We start from the raw sequence: 21,785 nt of genomic DNA on the forward strand, positions 1-21,785 counted from the left end.
AAATACAAATAGAAATCGATCGAACAAACCAAAGAACTATAACGAACGGAACCCCATTATAGATGTCCTGTACTGAAGACTTACGCGTGTGCCTGTTCCAAACTGAAAATCCTGCCTTAAGCATACACTTCTAAAGTATAATATTTGATATTGCCCATTGTGGGAACACAATTGTGCAAATAGATGAGATTCCCACGTGAAGTATATCACTTCCAAAGTATATATAAATATGTATATTCAGAAACTTGCCTTCTAGAATAACGATTAGCAGATAATTCCTTATTTATGAAAAGCAAATGATATTATCATTATTATTTATATTTGTATGTATATTAATTACGACACTACGGAAGATAGTTGTAGTAATCGGCATATCTTTAGAAAATGTTTTTTTATTAAGACGTCTATTTTACAATTTGTAATGTAATTTAATTGAACTGTAAAAATTGTAATAAAAACCAATTATATTTATAGTAAAAACAAAAAACAGTCTAATTTTATTTGACCCCATAAAGGTAGTATGAGTTAATCTATGTTGGTCGCTTTGGGTTGTTGTTCGTGATTTTCCTACTAGTTTCGGCTTTTGCTGAATACTTACATTACCGATGTTTTGGACTGTCTTCATTGATTTGCCATATAATTTTATTTGTGAATAAACCTATCATTTTTTATTTATTTATTATTATTATTGATGGCAATAGTTGCCACCGATGAAAGAAGATACACTCATACAATCATATAAATTTAGATTAGATCTATAGCAAAGGTTTTTGTGTATGTATATTGTAATAATAAGACATGAGGGATTAGAAGTTTTTCAAACTATGTTCGAAAACCAATGTGTTAATATTTGTTGTTGTTGTTTTTGTTTTTTAATTTAAATGTTTACACAGCTTGCATGTAATTTATATATTTATGTGTTACAGTGTGTATATATGTAGGTAGAGGATATATATGCGTATTAATTTATATTTAATATTCTATGCTTAGTCGTAATTACGGTGAGAAAAAGATGTGTAGAATATTAACATAAAGGGGACAACTTAGAGGGGCGAAAGAAAGTATCTAAAAATAACAAATGTGTTGTGTGTATAAGTTTATAGTTTTCCGATAATGGAGAGGATTAATAAATCTATCATACGTTGGTTTAGGCCAATTCTATTGGCAGGTGGATCTATCAAAAATAATTCTTTTCATATTCATATTTAAAATTAGTTCCGCTTGGGCGTTAGGTGTTCCCTTCTATGCATATGCCTAGTTTTGTGTCTCGGTACATGTATTTGTGGGAGTTATTTCTGACACATTCTCTTGTTTATCTTCTTCGACATTTACATGGCCTGTGGTTGGCGTGGGTGTCGGTGTTCTGGACGAGGGAATGTCCGTTTCAATATCGAGCAAATCAGCACCTGTTGTTACATCTATAGGAGTTTCCTAAAATAAATATTGAAATTTATGTGGGTGGTCAGTCAAAACCAGTTCGAACGTCGTTAACCGATAAAGAAGCAAAAACTGCAGGTGATGTTTACATTTGAGCCCTTATTAGCGATAAAGGGTTGAAAATAAACATATTCTTACCAGTTTTGATTCAACTCTCTGTCGCTCATGCATTGCATTAAGTAGTTCGCGCAAATGTTGATTTTCCTTTCGTAGGCGTTCACGTTCCATGTCACGCTCATTAATTTTGGGCTAAAAGAAAAATAACTGTATTGTTAGGGTGTGCTCTGATCGAATTCGTGTCCGTAGCACTTACCAATAACAGAGAAATTTGAGCGTTAAGAGAACTAACTATACTGCTTAGAGCATAACAAGGTACACTTGGTTCCAGAGAGTTTGCATGTTGAATTCGGTTTGGTCCACATAATGTTTGGGGATGGCCATTGACACTGCTGACGGTGGCTGCCGAAGTATCGATTTTAGGAGAATTTGTGCTGCTGGTGCCTGGAGCTAAAGCAATCGCTTGTGTTAAGGTCATGGTTTGTGTGGAGCAATCGACTCTAGAAGGCGGCGAGTTGTCAGTTGATGTGTTTATAATGGGCTAGAGGAGAAGAACATACACAGTCAATAAATATAAAACGCAATAAATATAAAAGCAAACTTGCCATCACATGTTCGTAGGCTTCATTTATTTCGATGTGCTCACTATTCAGGGATATGTCATCTGCCTGGGTAGCATTGCTATTTTGCCTTTGGGGTTCAGCGCTCATGGACGGTTGCAGTTGCTCTGGTTCCGTGGCGACGTCCTTTATATTACTTTCGGAGAGTTTTGTTAGATTTTCAAACGCAGATATACTTTCGCATTCGGCTGTATGCATGGCCGAATCGTCATCCTTATCTTCTTCATCGTCTATCGTAGCCAGGGGGGCATTGGCATCGATATTAGTTAGGAGCGCGTTTACGTCATGTGCGCTGTCGTCGTCTTCTACTGAGGCATGTTCTTCTGCTTGGACGTCGGCATTTGTTTCATCTCCAACATGGGGCTGGTTCTTTTCATTGCGGTCGGTTTTTTTGTTCTCATGTCGATCTTTCAGCGCGAGTGTCACATCATCCGCAGACTCCTCAGGAATGCTGTCAGCACTTACTGTACTTTGACGTTTCTTTAACTCTGGAGAAATAACTGTAGAAGACTGAGCAGAAGCCGTTGCTTCCATCTTTGTCGCTACTGCACACTTTGATGGTGGTGGAGGCGGAGGCGGGGGTGGGGCCTTAAAGCTACCAGCTGGTGGTGGTAACGGAGGCGGAGGCGATCCCTTTTTAGCTCCAGTACTCTTTGCTATAGGTGTGGTTGATGGTTGTGACGTTACTCCGGTTGTTGTCTTTGAGGTTAAAGGAGGTAAGGCCGGCAAACGCAACTCATCTATTTCACAATATCCATCGTCATCTTCGTGTATGTTGGTCTCTTCCAAGGCACACATTTGAATTTTCGTAACCTGTGGCGCCGGTGTTTGCTGTTGTGCCTGGGCCATTTGTTTGTTGGGTGGTGGCAATGGCGGGGGCACATCCGAACTGGGAACCGTTTTATTCGAGCATGGATGTCGTGGTCGATTTGGCTGTTGTCTTTCGTGACATTTATCACAGACCGCAGTCGATACTGCGGATACTTCTTGCTCGGGTGTCACCTTCATGTACTCATTCAACACCTCCGTCAGTGATTGTACTTGAGCGTAAGCGGCCAATGCAATGTCGGTGCTGTCCTTTGGCGCTTCTGGCATGGCGGCGATGTCCACAATCTCATGGAAATGTTCGACAGGTATGCGGAACATGTCGCATATTATTTTCTGTTTTTCTAGCAAACCATCTCGTATACTAGCATCCAAACGTCTGAGCTTTTCGGCCGATGTTAGGACAGGCTCCGCTGTATGAGCTGGACTTATACTGATTTGTATTGCAGTAGGCTCCACCAGGGGCGGTGATGATTGCATTAGTGTACGGGTGTTATTGGAATTGTTGGAATAAACAATACTGGCACTGTCTCTCTTATTGCCCGAAGGTAACACAGCACTGTCATCTGGCGCACCGTTGGCCTGCCTTGCTGATTGTGTGTGGCGCAATGTGACACCATTAGCTCCCGGCATATCCGCAGTATTGCTGTAATTATGATTGGCATCGCCGCAGCTACGGGTCGACATTGTACGATTGACCGCGTTATTATTGGTGGACAGTTCATTGTGACTCAACCTCTGCTTTATATTATAATAGGGGGGATATGAGTCGCTCGCCGTTGTGCTTGTTCCTCCCGGAGTACTTTCGCGTCGCCCATTTCGCAACTGGACATCGTTATGCTGGCCGGCAATTGTCACTCGGTCACTACCAGATCCCGGAACTGGCATCATCGGCGCCAAAGGAGTAGTTACAACAGTTGCTGTTGCCGAAAGCGGTGGCGGTCGTTCGGGCGTAAGTTCAAGGGATTCACGGGTATTGGAATGCGGTAATGTAGCAATGGCGGGGTCATCAACAGGTTCATGGTTAGCATTCTTTGAACGTGGCTTATACTGTTCCGCGGCGTCAGATATATGCTTGAACCATCTGTGGAAAAGAGAACGAAATCCATGAATTCGTATAGCTGCAGCATATCCAATACTTAATACAAACATCTAACTCACTCTCTTCCTTTCTTCAGTTTTGTCTTTTTAATATCATATGCCCAATCTTCTTATCTGTCATTGACACATAACATTACTTTATAGTAGAGTCGACTTGTGTCGCTCAATACTGTTACAACTGACTTCCCATACTTAGTAGTAAGAACCCCATAACCCACAAATAATTCGTTAAGTTAACATTAAATTTTGTCAGCTCAATCTTCTTAAATTTACCTTGAAACCAGAGAAGCCCTCCGGCCGCTATGCTCCTTCGTACTCTCAATAACTGGTATTGGCTCATTAAAACTTCCTCGCCGTCGTTCTTTTTTGTTTTTTGTAGAGTTCGAGCCATTGCTCCCTTCATTGTGTTTGGTAGTGAGATTCAGAAGGGAACCATTACAGAGACTCTTGCGACGCACACCACTAAATATGTCATCCGGAGACAGAAAGTTCATCGCATATATGACTTTAATACTTTAGATAATTTTAATGCTGAATATGATATATGAGTTCATCACGACTACAATATAGTTGTACGTTTTTCAGCTTTGATCTTCCATTATTCACTAAATTTTATAAACGCCCTATCCTATGCATAACATTACAATCAAGTGATCTGTACGACCAGCAGTGATGTCAAATCAGTTTAGTTTTTATAGGAACTGGACTGAACTAACATTCTGTTTGTGATTGAGGAATACACTAATTAACATATTATCAACAATCCTTTAAGAAAATTATCTTTTTTTCATAAATAAACAAATCAGCTTCGTCCAATACAATACTGCAATAACGGTAAGATGTCAACATGGTGATACCCTAGGCGAGTCTCGAAACTAGGGGGCATCCACCAACTCAGATTATCTGAGAAACTGTGAATGACTTCGTACAATTGGAGATGACGATATTGATACACAGGCATATAGGGTGTCAGGAACGGTCAATGCTTTCTTAGCACTGTCAATGCCAAAATAACGTGCTAATATCTGATGTTTTTCTGCAATGGTGCTAATGGGGCATTTGTCCGGATTTTGGTGGAGTGCTTACGTTAGCAGAAATTGTATTTTGTTTATATATAGCATTGTCTCGCTTATAACGGTTATGGTCGACCAATTTCGTAAGTCCCTTGACCGTCGTTATATGCGATTTCGACTTTATTAATTGCATGCCAATATTCAAAGAGCACGTATATTGTCTACGTCTAATGAGTTTAGAGGTTGCTTATGTTATTTATTATTTTTTTTTTTGTCTTGAATGCAAGTGTCGTATATCCACTTACATCATTAAAGTATACACTGTATCATTGCATTAACAAATATTCTCATGTTACAATGCATTGCGCTCATCAAGCGATGAAAATCCCTCCGCGCTTCTCTGATCTATTTAAACATTATGCTACACATGTTACGCTTCAAATACTGCAATCATCATTGCGAAATACCTTTCGTTTTTGCGGTTTGTAGGCAACTTGTAGTGCAATTGTACGAGTGTTTAAATCATTTTAGTTGTAGATGACGTAGCATCCGAATAATTTAATTGCAACGTAAATAATCAAAGCTTATGGTGGCGTTGGATTTAAGTGTTAAGATTATGCCAATGTCCGCCAGGAATACAGACATAAAACTGTGCCATCTTCTTCTTTCAATGCACAGTGACTTAGCAAACAAAGTCCTTATAAGCGAACTATGGGTCAATAATTAAATATTTTCGGTCCAATTCTGAATGTATTATTTGGTATGGTTTCCTTGTTTGGCATGCAAACATTTAATTGTCCAACTGTATGTGCATCTTCAAGCGGCAGACACTTCGTAAACTTTCCCCAACTCTAACCGCATCATCATGATCAATTTCTTTGGTATTGTTTCCTTGTCAGTTGCCATACGACATAGTTCATAGCAAACAATGAAACAGATTATAAGACCCTTATTAAAGCACAGCAAAATGCTCTCGAAAGTTATTATAAAACGCAACAAGTTGTTGCATGTCGAACCACAACAATTGTCAATGGTATTCTTGTAATACAGTTGAAGCTCGTTAAAATTGCCTATATGTATATACATATTTATGCACACAAGCAAAGGTTCTTGTTTATTAGTTATGTCCGTGATTGATTACATCGAGTTAATGTGACTAATTCTATAGGTACAAATATAAAGCTGATAACTATCTCTAAGAGAATAAACCCTTTTTTGCACCTGCATAACTTTTCGTCTATTCACTTGGTATTCTCTGTAACTGTAATATCTATATATATGTACTAATCAGTGCACTTCCATTTCAGATATATGTGCACAAAATCAAACAAACGCAAGCACTCTGTGTGTCTATGTACATGTGTAGAGATGGGCAGTGGGTAAATACCCAAAGGGTAAATACCCGGTAAATTGGGTAAATACCCATTTGTGGGTATTTATTTGGGTTTCTGTTATCAAATTGATTTGGTTGTATAGTTTTACGATACTTTAAAGACGTGGGTAAATACTTGGGTAAATACCCGAGTTTTTACCCAAAAATTGGGTATAAACTCATTAACTGCCGAACCACTTGACATAGGCAGCCAAAATTTTGCATACATGTTTCTAATGTCAAAGCAAATATAGAAATCCAACATGGGGTCACTGGGTCCAAGTTTTGATATAGCCCCCATATAACCGTATCTCCCGATTTAAGGTATTTTTGTCTATTAGACACATTTTACAATCAAATTGGCTGTAATTTGGCACAGAGTGTTCTTTTTGGGTACTAAATGTCTATGCAAAATTGTATGTATATAGGTCCACGTTTACTGGTAGCCCCCATACAAAGGTACCCCTATTTTGAGTATTTACCCAAAAATTGGGTATAAACTCATTAACTGCCGAACCACTTGACATAGACGGCCAAAATTTTGCATACATGTTTCTAATGTCAAAGCAAATATAGAAATCCTTAAATCGGGAGATACGGTTATATGGGGGCTATATCAAAACTTGGACCCAGGGACCCCATGTTGGATTTCTATATTTGCTTTGACATTAGAAACATGTATGGACGTTTGGTACCCAAAAAGAACACTATGTGCCAAATTAAAGCCAATTTGATTGTAAAATGTGTCTAATAGACAAAAAATACCTTAAATCGGGAGATACGGTTATATGGGAGCTATATCAAAACTTGGACCCAGGGACCCCATGTTGGATTTCTATATTTGCTTTGACATTAGAAACATGTGTGCAAAATTTTGGCTGCCTATGTCAATTGGTTCGGCAGTTAATGAGTTTATACCCAATTTTTGGGTAAAAACTCGGGTATTTACCCACGTCTTTAAAGTATCGTAAAACTATCCAACCAAATCGATTTGATAACAGAAACCCGGAAATAGGGTGTAAGATGTTGTACTACCGACTCAATATAGTAAATACCCAAATAAATACCCGCAAATGGGTATTTACCCACCCCTTGGGTATTTACCCGGTAAATACCATCTCTAAAGCCAATTTGATTGTAAAATGTGTCTAATAGACAAAAAATACCTTAAATCGGGAGATACGGTTATATGGGAGCTATATCAAAACTTGGACCCAGGGACCCCATGTTGGATTTCTATATTTGCTTTGACATTAGAAACATGTGTGCAAAATTTTGGCTGCCTATGTCAATTGGTTCGGCAGTTAATGAGTTTATACCCAATTTTTGGGTAAAAACTCGGGTATTTACCCACGTCTTTAAAGTATCGTAAAACTATCCAACCAAATCGATTTGATAACAGAAACCCGGAAATAGGGTGTAAGATGTTGTACTACCGACTCAATATAGTAAATACCCAAATAAATACCCGCAAATGGGTATTTACCCACCCCTTGGGTATTTACCCGGTAAATACCATCTCTATACATGTGTACACAAGTATGACTATATACAGCAACACTGTTGTCCTTATCTGCCAATTGGGTAGAGAATTATTTCCGTATACAGCATTAGAAATGTTATTTTTTGTTTTAAACAGAACATAATAAACAATTCGAACACATTAAATCAGCAACTTGGAATAATGCAATTTCGAAAATAATACACTTTGGTAGTAGACATTCCGACTTTGTAGATATTACTGTTCATATTGCAACACACTGTTGTGGTTTTTGCCTAATAATTTCCTTTTACATCAACAAACAAGGATTTCCACAATCACAACACAACCGAGTCGAGTCGTTTACTCAATCGCTACCATAAATGGTATAGGAAAATTATGATGATTAAATATTAACATTGCTAGTTTCACAATTTGAAATAAAAACAAAATAGAAAACACGCGCGTTCCTTCACATTACATGTGTAACACGCGCGACGCCTAGTGTGTATCTTGAATGTCAACTGTATACTGAACATTCGCTGAGGGCCCCACATTAGTCGGAGGAGGTGGCACACTCATGACATTATTCGGCAAGTATTTGTATTTGGATACAGCCAAATCCAGACGACGAGCACTATTACTCATTTTCTCGACAATCGAAAAGTGATTGTGGTGATGTTTGTGCTGAAATTATTTTCCAAATGCTATCCAAATTTTACACCACACTATTGTCAACATTTCTTAACCAATATAATAGAGATTAAAGCTGTTCGGAGTGAAAGTTTGTATTTTCATGTTGTCAAAGAGAAACAAATTAAAGAGAATGCGCTGTGCCAAAGATGAGAATAAAAATGCTACACATGGATAGACAAATGTACGACACACCACTATTTGAAGTATTTTCTTTAACAAACTTTTTCTTCGTAATTACATATGCATAGACCGGTATATCACATGGCTATGAATGCCACTCTACTCCAACATTCCCAATTATCCTGGAGGGATAATTGGAGTATTCGCTGGCAACAAACAGAATAGATTCCTTGCAATAATATTAACAAAATAAAACAAAATGGCATGAACAGGGTATGTTAGGGTTTTAAAAATCGAAGTTAGTTTTTTGGCGGCAACACCTATGACGATTCATTGTATTATAGCCTAGACAGACGACTTAATTTGCTTAATTTAATTTACATTAACAGCCTTAATTCAAATTAACTTGTACATTATCCACATTTTTATGTGTTGTTAATGCATAAAATCAAACTGAATTTATACTGAATTAGGCAATTTCAATATGGCAATGCTGTCGAAAATTAATTGTTACTTGTCAAATTTATTTATATTTATGAAAATAAAAATAAGAAATGAAGCCAAATGTCAACCATTTTTTTTAAATTGGGAGCTGTTTTGCTAAGATCATAGTTGCTATTCCTCCTTTATGTCATGTCAAGATGTAATCCCGAAAAATATCGAAACTAATGTAAAAAAATGTCATCCTACACACAGACAAACAATTGTTTTGAAGCAAAAAACTGTTTCGAAAATGCAGAAACTCTCGTCTGTCAGGGGTAAATATTAAGAAATTAAGAAATTTTTAATGCAAATTAAGGCGGTCGTCTGAGAGTTTGTCTGAGTTTGAGCACAGTTGCAAGATGTTACCACGTGCCATTTGAGCCCCAACGAAACTTCGGCATATTGTCGAAATCAGTGCAGAATTAGGTATAGTTCCTAATGGTACACCAAACATTCAATGTTTGGCATAATTTGTGTTGTTGTAATCAGATATAGATCCTTTATATATTTTCGGTCGATTTGATATAAATGGAATACTAAATACCGAAAAATTGTCTTATTGCCATGCCATTTTCCAATAATTGATGAAGAGTATTCGTTTCGTTTAAACGGGTTCAGGTTTAGTTATAACTTCCCTAAATAATGGTAATCAATTGTTGCATATATTGCAAAATGACATGTGTATAGATTGACAGGATATTGTATGTAACATCTATCAAATAAAAATCTATCAAATTTATATTTTGATCGCTTCCACATATTTCCTCTAATTAAGCCATTGCTACACAATAGAAAATGCTGGAAATTGTGAATTATTCTATGAAGAAAGATTTGCTGTCTCAAACTTTCCCTGCAGACAGATTGGGTAAATTTAATACGGTAGTACATTTTATAAAGAACAGCTTCGATTTTATTGGGTCATTTTTAAAAACATAATTTGTTATATGGGCATCGCCGAAAAAAGGTAAACCAAAGTCGAAGAATTTGTTTCTTTGCATAAATGCTAATTTAAAGACTATAAATGCAGACAATGCTGAAATAAAACATGCAAAATGAAAAATGTCGCGTGAGTGATCGAGAAAAATCCATCGTAAATAATGATATGCCAAATTTGGAAATTTTGAAAGTGCAATAATAATACTTGATATCTCTTATTCATGCAAGGAATATAAAAAGTTCAAAATATCCACACAATTCGCAGAGTTTTCCCATTATTATCAATGGTGTCTAAAGTCATGTATATTTAAAGTGACCGCTCTTTTGTGGCTTTTATATCGAAAGATAAAAACCGGAGGCCCTCAATTTGTTTACCACTGATAGTACTCCTAACGTTCTACAAGAAGTATTAAGGGAGAGTTGTAAAAAATGTAATTGTTTTTGATATATTTAACGTTTAAAGTTTGATTTTGCCTCTGCGAGTCGTGTAAATGACTGCGGAAGTGCCCGTATTAATATTGACACGAGTATTTGATATTACCTTTTATAAATAACAATTTTTTCATATTGTGGGTAGCCAAGGTCGTATAAAAAATGTGTGACTGTGAAATTTATGATTTTTGGATGAATCAATATCTAAACAACATTCCCAATCGAAATGTTAAAAATGTGTCAAATGAACAGAACGATTTGTTTTTATTTATTGTGGCATTATAGCAGGGTGCGGAGAATGATTAAAATACGATCTTTCTCACGAATGCTCACGGCGAGAATGAATGAACAAGCTTTAGCAATCTCTCGCGATTGCTCGCATTGTATGAAAAATTCACGAACGATAAAATTTCTCGGCAAGCGTCGGCGATTCGTTCTTTCGCATGCATTTGTTGCTGAAGAGCATTCTTTTGAAAAACACAAAACACAAATGTTCGCGAAAGCTCGCGAGCGCAACAACAACAAACAAAAATATAATAAGAAATAAACCCACACAGCGAATGTGTGTGTAGCAGAACACATGCCCAACAACTGTTGAGTTCACAAATGTTTGTTGTTATTCTTGTTGCTGTTTTGAGCATTCGCGAAAATTCGCGAAAGTTTATTTTCATTCGTGAGCAAATGTCAGAAGAATTTCAACCAATAAACGAAAAGAACGGTCGTTGTCAATTACTTGACATACTTGATATTTCACATTTGTATTGTTATAAAGTTTAAACAACAATAACAAGTAACAATTTTTAATAAAATAATCAATAAATAAAATATTGAAAAATATTACACAATTAAAATACAATGGGGCAACATACATTGCAACTTAAATTACAATATGGCAACACACATTACAACGTAAATTATAATACGGCAACACGAATCTTTTTTTTTAACCACCATTTTCGAAAACTCGAATCCGCATCTCGCATTTTTTGCGTCTCCCTATTCATTCAGAATAAGGCGAGAATGTGAAAGCGAAAATTTTTGTGCATGCGAGATATCTCCCAGCGAATATCCAGAATAAGGCTGTATATGTCACAACAATTTGTTGTTTTTAATCACCGTAAAAAATAAAATTAAAAATGAAAATTAAAGAAGCCAATTTCTAAAGATACAAAAAATATAGGTCGTGTCTAGGATAGCTTCACCTGAACTTCTATAGGAAGACCTTTACTATTACACGAGAAGAGCGTTTTGGATTTTTATAACAATCTATTGTCTTCAGACTTTCCATAACGATTTGGTGGCGTATTTCACGTAAAAGTCTCCTAATTATGGATATCGTTTATAATACAGCATACACGATATCCATAATCGAAGGCGAAGCGTTAATCTTCAAATGATTTGTAATTTCGAAGCTTATACGGCATTTACATTAGAACTTTTTACCGGGTTAACCTACATTATGAGGTTTTATTTGGCATATATTCAAAGGAATTGAAAACTTAAACCCACTGGATTAACCAAATCCGGTTCAATGTAAACGACCTTTTAGATTTCCACATATGTTGAGTTTGGCATGCTGAGATGTTACTACAGAAAACATATTCAGAAACATATTCAAAATGGGTCCACGTCTTCGTATCTCAAAAATGTATTCCTTGTCATCAGTTCCTTAACATTAACGTATAATTTTTATCTTTTACGCTATTTTTAAATTTTAGGTTTTTTATTTTTAAACCATTTAAAAAAAGCACACAAATTTAAAAGGTAAATAAATATTTTATAAAACTTTAAAAATGCTGTGTTCTGATTGGTGGAAAAAAAGAAGGCGAATTAATTTTTATTCGCCTTTATCATAATTTTGACATATCATATTCCAAATTCGCCAATGCGGCTACCTTAAGGGCCCCATACACTATAAATCATGACGTCATGCCGATGAACCCCTTTTTGTATATGTAAGATTGACATACATAAATAAACTTTCAAAAAATAAAGGGCCCCATACACTATACATCATGCCGTACAGCATTTATCATAGTATGTGTTATTTTTTGAAAGTTTATTTATGTATGTGTGACACACACAACCCAGTTGTTCAAAAAATATCAATTGTCTGCTATTATATAGTTATATAGCTAGTTACTAGTGATCTAGTTACTTCATACCCTAAAAAGGAACACAAAATAGACTGTTGGATTTTGTTGTCAATTGAAAAAGTTGTCTACGCACATCATACCAATTCAGTAGTTACTGGTAATGCAAAGGGTAATGAATCGACTATCGAAATGATTGTATACTTGTAACGCAGGCAGGGGACAATTGACTTCCCCAATGACATACCCATGTTAAATTCACCAGTCTAGGGCATGAAGTGGTAACTAGTGCTACTTACAGGTAATTAGTAAAATATCTAGTTCATCACCAGTTACTCGAACTACTGGGAATGCATGAAGAAAATGAAAATAGTTTTGATTTTGAAAATGAACCCTTATCAATCTGGTGAATAATATTCATTTTGAAAGTTGTCAGTAAATAATTTTGTGTACAAAAATAATAAAATTGTTACGGAATAAAAAACAACTGAATTTAAGACTCAAAATGCAATTTTTGGAACAAAAATCGATTTTTTGGAATAGTGATTGAAGAGTTTGCCATACACTAGTCAATCTCACATATACAAAAAGGCGTTCATCGGCATGACGGCATAATGTATAGTGTATGGGGCCCTTTATATATCTACCTTGCTTCAAACGATAAAGTTGACAGTCAATGAAAGACTTCGAATTCGCCTCCTTGTTAACCTTATGCATAAACCTTGTATGTTTGTTTACATTTAGTCAAATGGCGTTGACACTAGCATTACTTACAAAAATAAATTTCCATGTGGTTGTTGTAACGTTTGTTGTACAACAAACTCTTGCTGTTACCTAAGGTAGACAAATAAGGTAGCCGCATCGGCGAATTGGGAACATGATATCTCAATATTTTTATCGAGGCGAATAATAATAATTTCGCCATGATATACAAAACTCAAAGTAAGGTTTATTAATAAGGTTAACCGGCAGGTGAATTCATACCTTAGTCTTTTCTTGCTGTCAACTTTTTAATCGCGAAATACTCACCATAACAGGATAAAAACTCAAAATATCTTTCAATAAAACGTAATGATAGTAATGTGCACATATATTTTGGTTCGAATAAACATATTTTTTGCTTATTTATTCTTCAAATAACAAATTTGACAGTCAACGAAGACTACGAATTCGCCTCCCTGTTAACCTTTTGAATAAACATTGACTCAAAGCAAGGTTTATTCGTAAGGTTACCAAGGAGGCGAATTCGAAGTCTTCATTGACTGTCAAATTTATTGTTTGAAGAATAAATCAAGGCCTATATAAGGTCGGCCAGTAAGCAGAGGTGAGTATAAAGTTTGTTGTCAAATCATATTTTGAAACCTATACATACATACAAAATTATGTTAGACGTCAAAACGAAAATATTAATATTTTGTCAACATTAAATTAAGACTATTTAAAGACTTAGACTATTTCAAGAGTTTAAAGAAGATTTTCAAGTAAATTATCGTACAAATTAAAAATTGGGTTGCGTTTGGGCTGTGTTTTTTATTTAAGGGGACACCCCCCCCCCCCCCATTCTCGGGGTCAACATTTTTTTTATTTAATTCGATTCTACATTAACTCAAGAATGTCTCTACAAAATTTCAAGTGAAAATCTCAAGAACTCTTAAAGATATAGCCGATTTATTGTGTCAGCATCAAGTGACGGCTAAAGGGCTTCTCAAACTTTAAACGCGTTTTTCTCTTTTGCGAATGGCGGGCACGATAACTCAAAAACTAATAACCCAATCGATTTCAAATTTTCACACGTTTCTCTGTGAGTGTATAGCTATCGTATGAACTAGGATAAAGCCAATCGGTGAAGATCTTCCTTATTTTTTAACTTAGTGTTTGGTCAAAATTCGGCGTTTTTTTCAAAAATATTTTTTCAAAGCTCCGCCATTTCGTTAATTTTAGAGCGAAGTCAATAATCCTAGTTCATACGAGAGCCAGATATGTACTTTTTCTAACACCGTTGGAATTTTCGGATTCCGATGATCCAGTGAGGAGTTATCATGCCCGCCATAAAAAATAAGGACTATTCTTTAATTACAAAAAACAACAACAAAGCAATAACAAAAATTTTTTGTAAATTATTTTTCTTCTTTTTTAAATCTTCAAATATATATATATGCAAAGTTAATTGACGTTAAACTAAAGTTTTTTTTTTTTTGAATTCGCTTACTGGTTGACCTTATATAGGCCTTGGAATAAATAAACAAAAAATATATTTATTCGAACCAAAATATATGTGCACATTACTATAATTACGTTTTCCTGGAAGATATTGTGAGTTTTTATCCTGTTCTGGTTGGTATTCCGCGATTAAAAAGTTGACAGCAAGGGAAGACTAAGGCATGAATTCGCCTGCCGGTTAACCTTGTTAATAAATATTGACTCAAAGCAAATTAAATTCAACCATTTTGAAATACGAAAAAAATATTTGTTTACTTTTTTAATATTTTGAAAATTTTAAATATATGTGAAAATATCTGATTTGTGAATAAAAATAACATCAAAGGAGCGAATTAAAATCAATAAAGTTGGCGTCATAGGATTTGTGGAAGGATAACAAGATTTAGACTATTTTTCCTTAGTGTTTTTATGTACTCATATGAAATGTGAAAAACAAATAACTAAAGCATAACTGAAGGCATAGGAACCTCAAGTGTCACAACACAGACAAACTATTCTGGTGGAACGGTCTATTTTATTTAATAGAAGACAAGAATATATTTTTATAAAAGACCGAAGTGACTTTTAGAAGATAAAAAGCAAATCAAGGAATCTTCTTTTGGAAGACAAAAAGGTCCAATCGAATCTAGATATCATCTCTATGGCCTACCGATATACCTTTTTAATCCCTTTCTGTTCGAATTTTCAAATGTATTTATTTAAAAATGATTTAGAAAATTATTGTGACATATAATGTTACCATCAGCTGGTTTGATACGGTTACCTTCTTAGTATACCTTGCTGTTACCTTACATTATTTGCCACAGCATGTGTTCAGTGACAAAAAATACTAATTTATTTATATTTATTAATATTTTGAAGTTCCGTGTCCGTAAAACCTATAAATATAAGTTGCAGCACCAATATTTACTTCTTGAGAACAATGAGCAGCTTTAGAAAATATAAATTTTTAATTTTTTGAAAATATGCCAATCGACATATCTACATACTATTTTATTGAATTTATTTTACATTTTATTTGAGGGTCGTACCTAAATGCATACGTATGCGTACGAATTTATTCACCTCAAAAGTTAAATACATGTATTTCAATGAATGTTACCCAAATACGCATTGCGTATAAAAATATAAAATTTAAAAATTTCAACATTGACAATGCGTATTTTGAATTTTTTTTTTTTTTTGAAAATAGAATTCCAGTCATTAAAAAATTAGTTTTTCTATAAATGTAAACATTTTCCGATCAAATAAATTTTTTTTCATCAATTTTTGCCGTTTTCAATTGGCACAGATGCAAATAAAGTCCTTGCGTATTTGGGTAATACGGACGTCTTACAAACCCTATAGAGGTGAGAAGGTGAGTATTTTTGTACGGAGCGCAATAAATTAGGTACGACACTGAAATTGATATATGTACATATGAGACTACCTTCCATAATTATGTACTATGAAATGCAAACAAACTTTTTTTTAAAATGTGATGTTTCCTCATATTTATGTATATGTCATGTATATTGTAAACAATATTATCACTACATAAGTATTTCCAGTGAACTGGAAGATAGCTAACGATGCCTCATTCTCAAGGAATAATTCATCTGGTGCCAATAGACTTATACAATTATAGCAATATTGCCAAAAATTACAGAACGTGTTATGAATAAGCAGATTATGGTTTACTAGGAAGAATCATCTCTTTTGCACAATAGTCAGTGTACGGCTTTCGATGTAACCGTAGTACCATATTCCCAATTCAATAAAATTCTATTTAGTACATTTTTGGTTCGCTAATGGTCTAAATGTCAACACTTAAACAATCAAAGTTATGATTGGTTGGTCGTATACAATTTTTAGCAATTTCTGTTACCGTCTGTGATACTGTTATAGATGTCATTTACAAGATAATATTTTTTCAAAGCTCCGCCATTTTGTTAATTTTAGAGCGAAGTCAATAATCCTAGTTCATACGAGAGCCAGATATGTACTCTTTCTAACACCGTTGGGATTTTCAGATTCCGATGTTCAAGTGAGGAGTTATCATGCCCGCCATAAAAAATAAGGACTATTCTTTAATTACAAAAAACAACAACAAAGCAATAACAAAAATTGTTTGTAAATTATATTTCTTCTTTTTTAAATCTTCAAATATATATATGCAAAGTTAATTGACGTTAAACTAAAGTACTGGTTGACCTTATATAGGCCTTGGAATAAATAAACAAAAAATATATTTATTCGAACCAAAATATATGTGCACATTACTATATTTACGTTTTCCTGAAAGATATTGTGAGTTTTTATCCTGTTCTGGTTGGTATTCCGCGATTAAAAAGTTGACAGCAAGGGAAGACTAAGGCATGAATTCGCCTGACTTATACAATTATAGCAATATTGCCAAAAATTACAGAACGTGTTATGAATAAGCAGATTATGGTTTACTAGGAAGAATCATCTCTTTTGCACAATAGTCAGTGTACGGCTTTCGATGTAACCGTAGTACCATATTCCCAATTCAATAAAATTCTATTTAGTACATTTTTGGTTCGCTAATGGTCTAAATGTCAACACTTAAACAATAAAGGTTATGATTGGTTGGTCGTATACAATTTTTAGCAATTTCTGTTACCGTCTTTAATAATGTTATAGATGTCATTTACAAGATAAATGGCTTAGGCGTTTTGATTGCAACAATATGTCATTTGAAGCTCGTGTCAAGTCTTTAGCTAAGAAAATTGTACTCGTTTGACCTTGTCTTGCCACATATTAAAAAATACGTTTGGCATATGCGTTGATAATCCCATTATTTATATATGGTCTTTATTGGTAGTTGTGGGTAGGTGTCGTGTAAATTACGTTTATTGTTCAAACTGGTATAGTAGCACTTAAAATCTTTAACAACTCTTTGCATAATTTTAAGAGCAAGCACGTATATTTGAAATTTGTTTAAATTATTTTTTATGCTTCTTTACTATGGATTTTTGGCAAAAAAAATTGCAAAAAAAAAATAATAACAATAATTGAAGTTTTGCCAGGAGAAGAAACTACACAGGAGCCAGGAGAAGAACCTACGCACCACCACCATTACGCTTATGAGCCGCAGCGTTTCCCATTTGTAACAATGATTTCGAAAACGATGTCTATTGGAAATCGAGTGGCTTCTATCTCAAAAGATAAAAACCGAAGGCTCTCAATTATTTTACCATTGGTAGTATTCTTATAATACTACAAAAATATTAAAGGCGAATTGTAAAAAAATAGTTGTGTTTGATTTATACAATATTAAAAAATACATTTTGCTACCGAAATTTGTGTGACTGACCGCGGAAATGCCTTTAAAGTATTTAGATGAGAAGTTCAAAGGGACAGAGAGGATTTTTGTACTTACGTTTTGCACTCTGAACTGCTCGGTGCCCTAAGTTCCAACATTTGGGATGTTTTGGTTTTAATGAGGAAGAATGAGTTTTTATCGGCTGCCTCTTGACGCACCAACGTTTCCGAGTCGATGCTCATTATGGGACTAACTGGTTTATTATTCACATCTGGACTCCGTGTCGCATGTAAATATTTCAAAGAATATTTGTCGTCCTATACAACAAGTAACAAGCTTTAGTACAGTAGGTTATTTCGATTCCGAAACTTTACCTGTTTGGTTAGGAGCACAATCATTGTCTCAAATAACAAGCCATGCAATTGAATACTGGGATTCTTCTTCATCGTCAAACTGCCATCGTGAATTAAGCGGAACTGAGTTAAATCCAGATTCTAAAAAAAAAAACAAATGATTTTTGCACTTCATATTTAGGGACCACATTTCGGCTTACCTTAAATTCGTCTTTGTCAAATGTCGATTTATCCAATTTACGCTGGATATTTTGTAATCTGAAAAAGAGATTCGGGAGTTAATATTGAATACGTCGAGTGTTATCGATCCAATATACTTGTGAGCATCTTCAGCGGTTTTAACCGCCTGATTAACGTCGACTAAAATTTTTTTTGACGACTCTAAAGCCCTTTGAATAGCCTCAGCCTCCACTGTGTCTTCCGGCATTACACGAACTGTCACTTTGTACAAATTTTCGAAAAGTAAAGGGTATTTGGTAAGTCGCTGAAGAACCGTCGGCAGCAGATCCTTCAATTGCAAACGACGGCAAGCTTTGTGTGATTCAGCCTTCGAAAGTAATTTTTGCAACTGATCATCCTTGCGACGCTTCTCTTTGAGGGCTTCTAAAGCTATTTGTTGCCGGGCACAAAACTGGGCAGCATACTCACGCAGTTCCTCTCCCGATTTGCCGTCGAACATGCCAGCCAGAATGTCACCAATATTATTTACAATGTACGAGTGGTCAATTCGCCTCTGTTTGATTTTCTGCTCAAACGACCCGTGGAGATCACGCAGAGAAAGCAACGACGGGGGAAAGAGTAGCAGCAAATCGTCCTGTGAAAGCAACCCGCTTTCTTGCAGCGGGTAAAAGAAGAGACACTGCAAAAGTTTCAAAGTGCGAACGTGGCTACGTTCAGTCTGATAAATTTCTGAAAGGAAAGTAAAAAATTAATTGCAATCAAGTATTTGTTATCCGTTCACAAGCCCTACCATTTATAATCTCCTGCCGCTTTTTCTCGGCATCTGTTAGAGCTGCCAATACTTCAGCGGCTACGTTTGAACTCCAATCCGACTCATTTATTAGATCGTCCTCTTCGTCACTGTCAACGTTCCAGTGTCGAGCGATCTGGCTCCCCGCCACCGATCCACACAGGAAACTGGCATTGGATGAACCACCCATGCTACCATGAAAGGAATCCTGGTGACTGTGCTGGTGTTGATGGTGATGCTGTTGGTGCATTGGCATTGTTCCACTAGCTGATGTATTGGCTCCAACACTTCCCATTTGTTCCATCGAAGTGGATGGGCTGTCGGAGCCACCACCAGATGAAAGACTAGAATTTGAACTTGCCGTAAAGTTAGCATTGGAAAGGCCCAAATCGGGTTGATCATCGCTGAAAAAGAAGAGTTGCAGACATTAAGTCGACGTTAAATTCTGAAGGAACTCATATGCTGAGAATTCCACTGACAGACACAATTTACATAATTAGGAAGTTTTCTATATACCTTTCTTGGTTGTAGCCCAGCATTTCTCTGAAGCTTTTGCTGCGGGTGTAACGAATTTTACTTTTCATTGTTCATATGTTTGCTTCTAATAAATGTCACTGATCGAATAATAATGAACTACGCATGGATTGAGTAATCCGCAAACCTGCATATCACAGGAAATTATAACAGAGTGATTTCGACGGATATAGAAAAATCTGAAAACAAATCAACAGATGTCCTGCCAATGCAACGTTTCTTATATAACTGAACTGCCTCAGAAATAATGAGTAACCAACAACCAGTTGACCGACCCCTCTTATTGCCTTACGGAAATAATTCCACACCTAAGCACTAAGCAAATTATTGGAGGCGGAAAAGTTCAAAAGCAGAACGGCTATGCCACATCGTAATCTTTTCCATAAACCCCCTAGTATTTCTCGTAAGATTTTTAACGTAACTGAAAACTCTTGTGGACGACCTTGTGTGTTGGTATGTTAGCGTATTTTCCATTTTTATATATGGGGACTGTGATGTCTATACGCAGAATAGACTAAATTGGTGTTGTCATACCATTTTATTTGTAAACACCATAAAAACGTCTGTTGCCTCCCTGGTTTCGTTTCGATCACAGGAATTGCGATGATATCATGCAATTGTTCGACTGTTGAAAACCAAAACCATTCGTAGATAGTTCGGCAAGGATGGTTCTGGGATTTATGGTGGACACTTTATGTCACACTCCTTCCGTCTGCACAAATTCATAATATCCGTTCTAATAATTCGCCACACAATTAAAGCCACACCTTCGAAATGTTCGTGTGTGTGTATATATATATTTATATATAGATATACTGCAACAACCTCTGTGTGACGTTACATTTAAATGCTTCACGACTCCTTGAAAGCAATCACCACCACTTACCCATGTCCTCGGGTGGTGACATACATACATGGCAAACAATCGACAGCAAAGCTCTCAAGTAACTGCTAATATTCATATTCAATTAGTATTGACTTTTTGATATCGGATGCAATGCAGTCCACGCAAATGAAAGTGTTTGCACGCACACCTATGCACCCATAATATACCAACGACGTCGTCGATTAAATGGAAAATTTTATTATCCTAGGTAACTATTTCATTAGCATTCGATGGCCTAGACAACAATCCATTCTACGATACAATGGACACATTTGCCACAATTCAATTCGGTTTTAATTGATTGAGAGTGTTTTGTAAGGCATTTGTTCAACCGATGCTGTGGTCGACAAAAGACACATCCGTATGTGTGTTCCAGACACTAACACATTTTTCCACTTTCGTATTCTACGATCAACTTTCAACGACTCACGGTATTTATTTTAAACAATCGTTATGTGTTGTCTAATTGTCCATCGTTTAACTAACTCTGGCAGATTTTTATCAGTTGATTGTATGCTTCTTTATCGAAAAAGAGCCATGGCGAGTTTTGTATTGTTTCTGTTTTGAATTTCACTATCCGGCAGAAGAATGCTTAGGTTTGTCCATCAAGTGCCGATGGATTCCGATATTGTATATATTAGACATGACGACTATAAAATGCGCATTTAAAACATTGTACGTATGTGGTATTGGTGTGTTTGGTAGGCACAGCGCGCAGCGTGAATTCTACTGTGATGTACACAAAACAACTTACAGACGTGAAAAGTGAGATTTTTGGAAAGGAAATGAAATAATAATTGGTATTCGACAAAGGCAAATACGATGTTTGTTCAGGAAGTATGGTCGGTCATTTAATTTCGGCTAAAACAGAGCAGCGTTTACATCGTCG

The 21,785-nt window shown here is 35.7% G+C and overlaps 1 protein-coding gene across 1 annotated transcript in view; it reads right to left on the minus strand.

The window, feature by feature from the left end:
• Positions 1 to 1,254: 1,254 nt before the first annotated feature.
• The window catches only part of LOC133335632 (uncharacterized), a 47,035-nt gene continuing 26,504 nt past the window's right edge, over positions 1,255 to 21,785 (minus strand). Inside the window, exons 16-24 of the mRNA XM_061543942.1 lie at positions 19,477 to 19,880; positions 18,824 to 19,415; positions 18,707 to 18,764; positions 18,528 to 18,647; positions 18,271 to 18,470; positions 2,100 to 4,023; positions 1,751 to 2,035; positions 1,576 to 1,686; positions 1,255 to 1,431 (exon numbers count right to left, since the gene is read on the minus strand). Of these exons, the coding sequence (XP_061399926.1) occupies positions 1,255 to 1,431; positions 1,576 to 1,686; positions 1,751 to 2,035; positions 2,100 to 4,023; positions 18,271 to 18,470; positions 18,528 to 18,647; positions 18,707 to 18,764; positions 18,824 to 19,415; positions 19,477 to 19,880 (3,871 nt within the window). The remainder of the gene's footprint in view (positions 1,432 to 1,575; positions 1,687 to 1,750; positions 2,036 to 2,099; positions 4,024 to 18,270; positions 18,471 to 18,527; positions 18,648 to 18,706; positions 18,765 to 18,823; positions 19,416 to 19,476; positions 19,881 to 21,785) is intronic.

This window comes from Musca vetustissima, unplaced genomic scaffold (genome assembly GCF_032173495.1).
Source record: "Musca vetustissima isolate MV318-11 ecotype Yass unplaced genomic scaffold, APGP_CSIRO_Mvet_v1 utg8222, whole genome shotgun sequence".
Taxonomy (NCBI): domain Eukaryota; kingdom Metazoa; phylum Arthropoda; class Insecta; order Diptera; family Muscidae; genus Musca; species Musca vetustissima.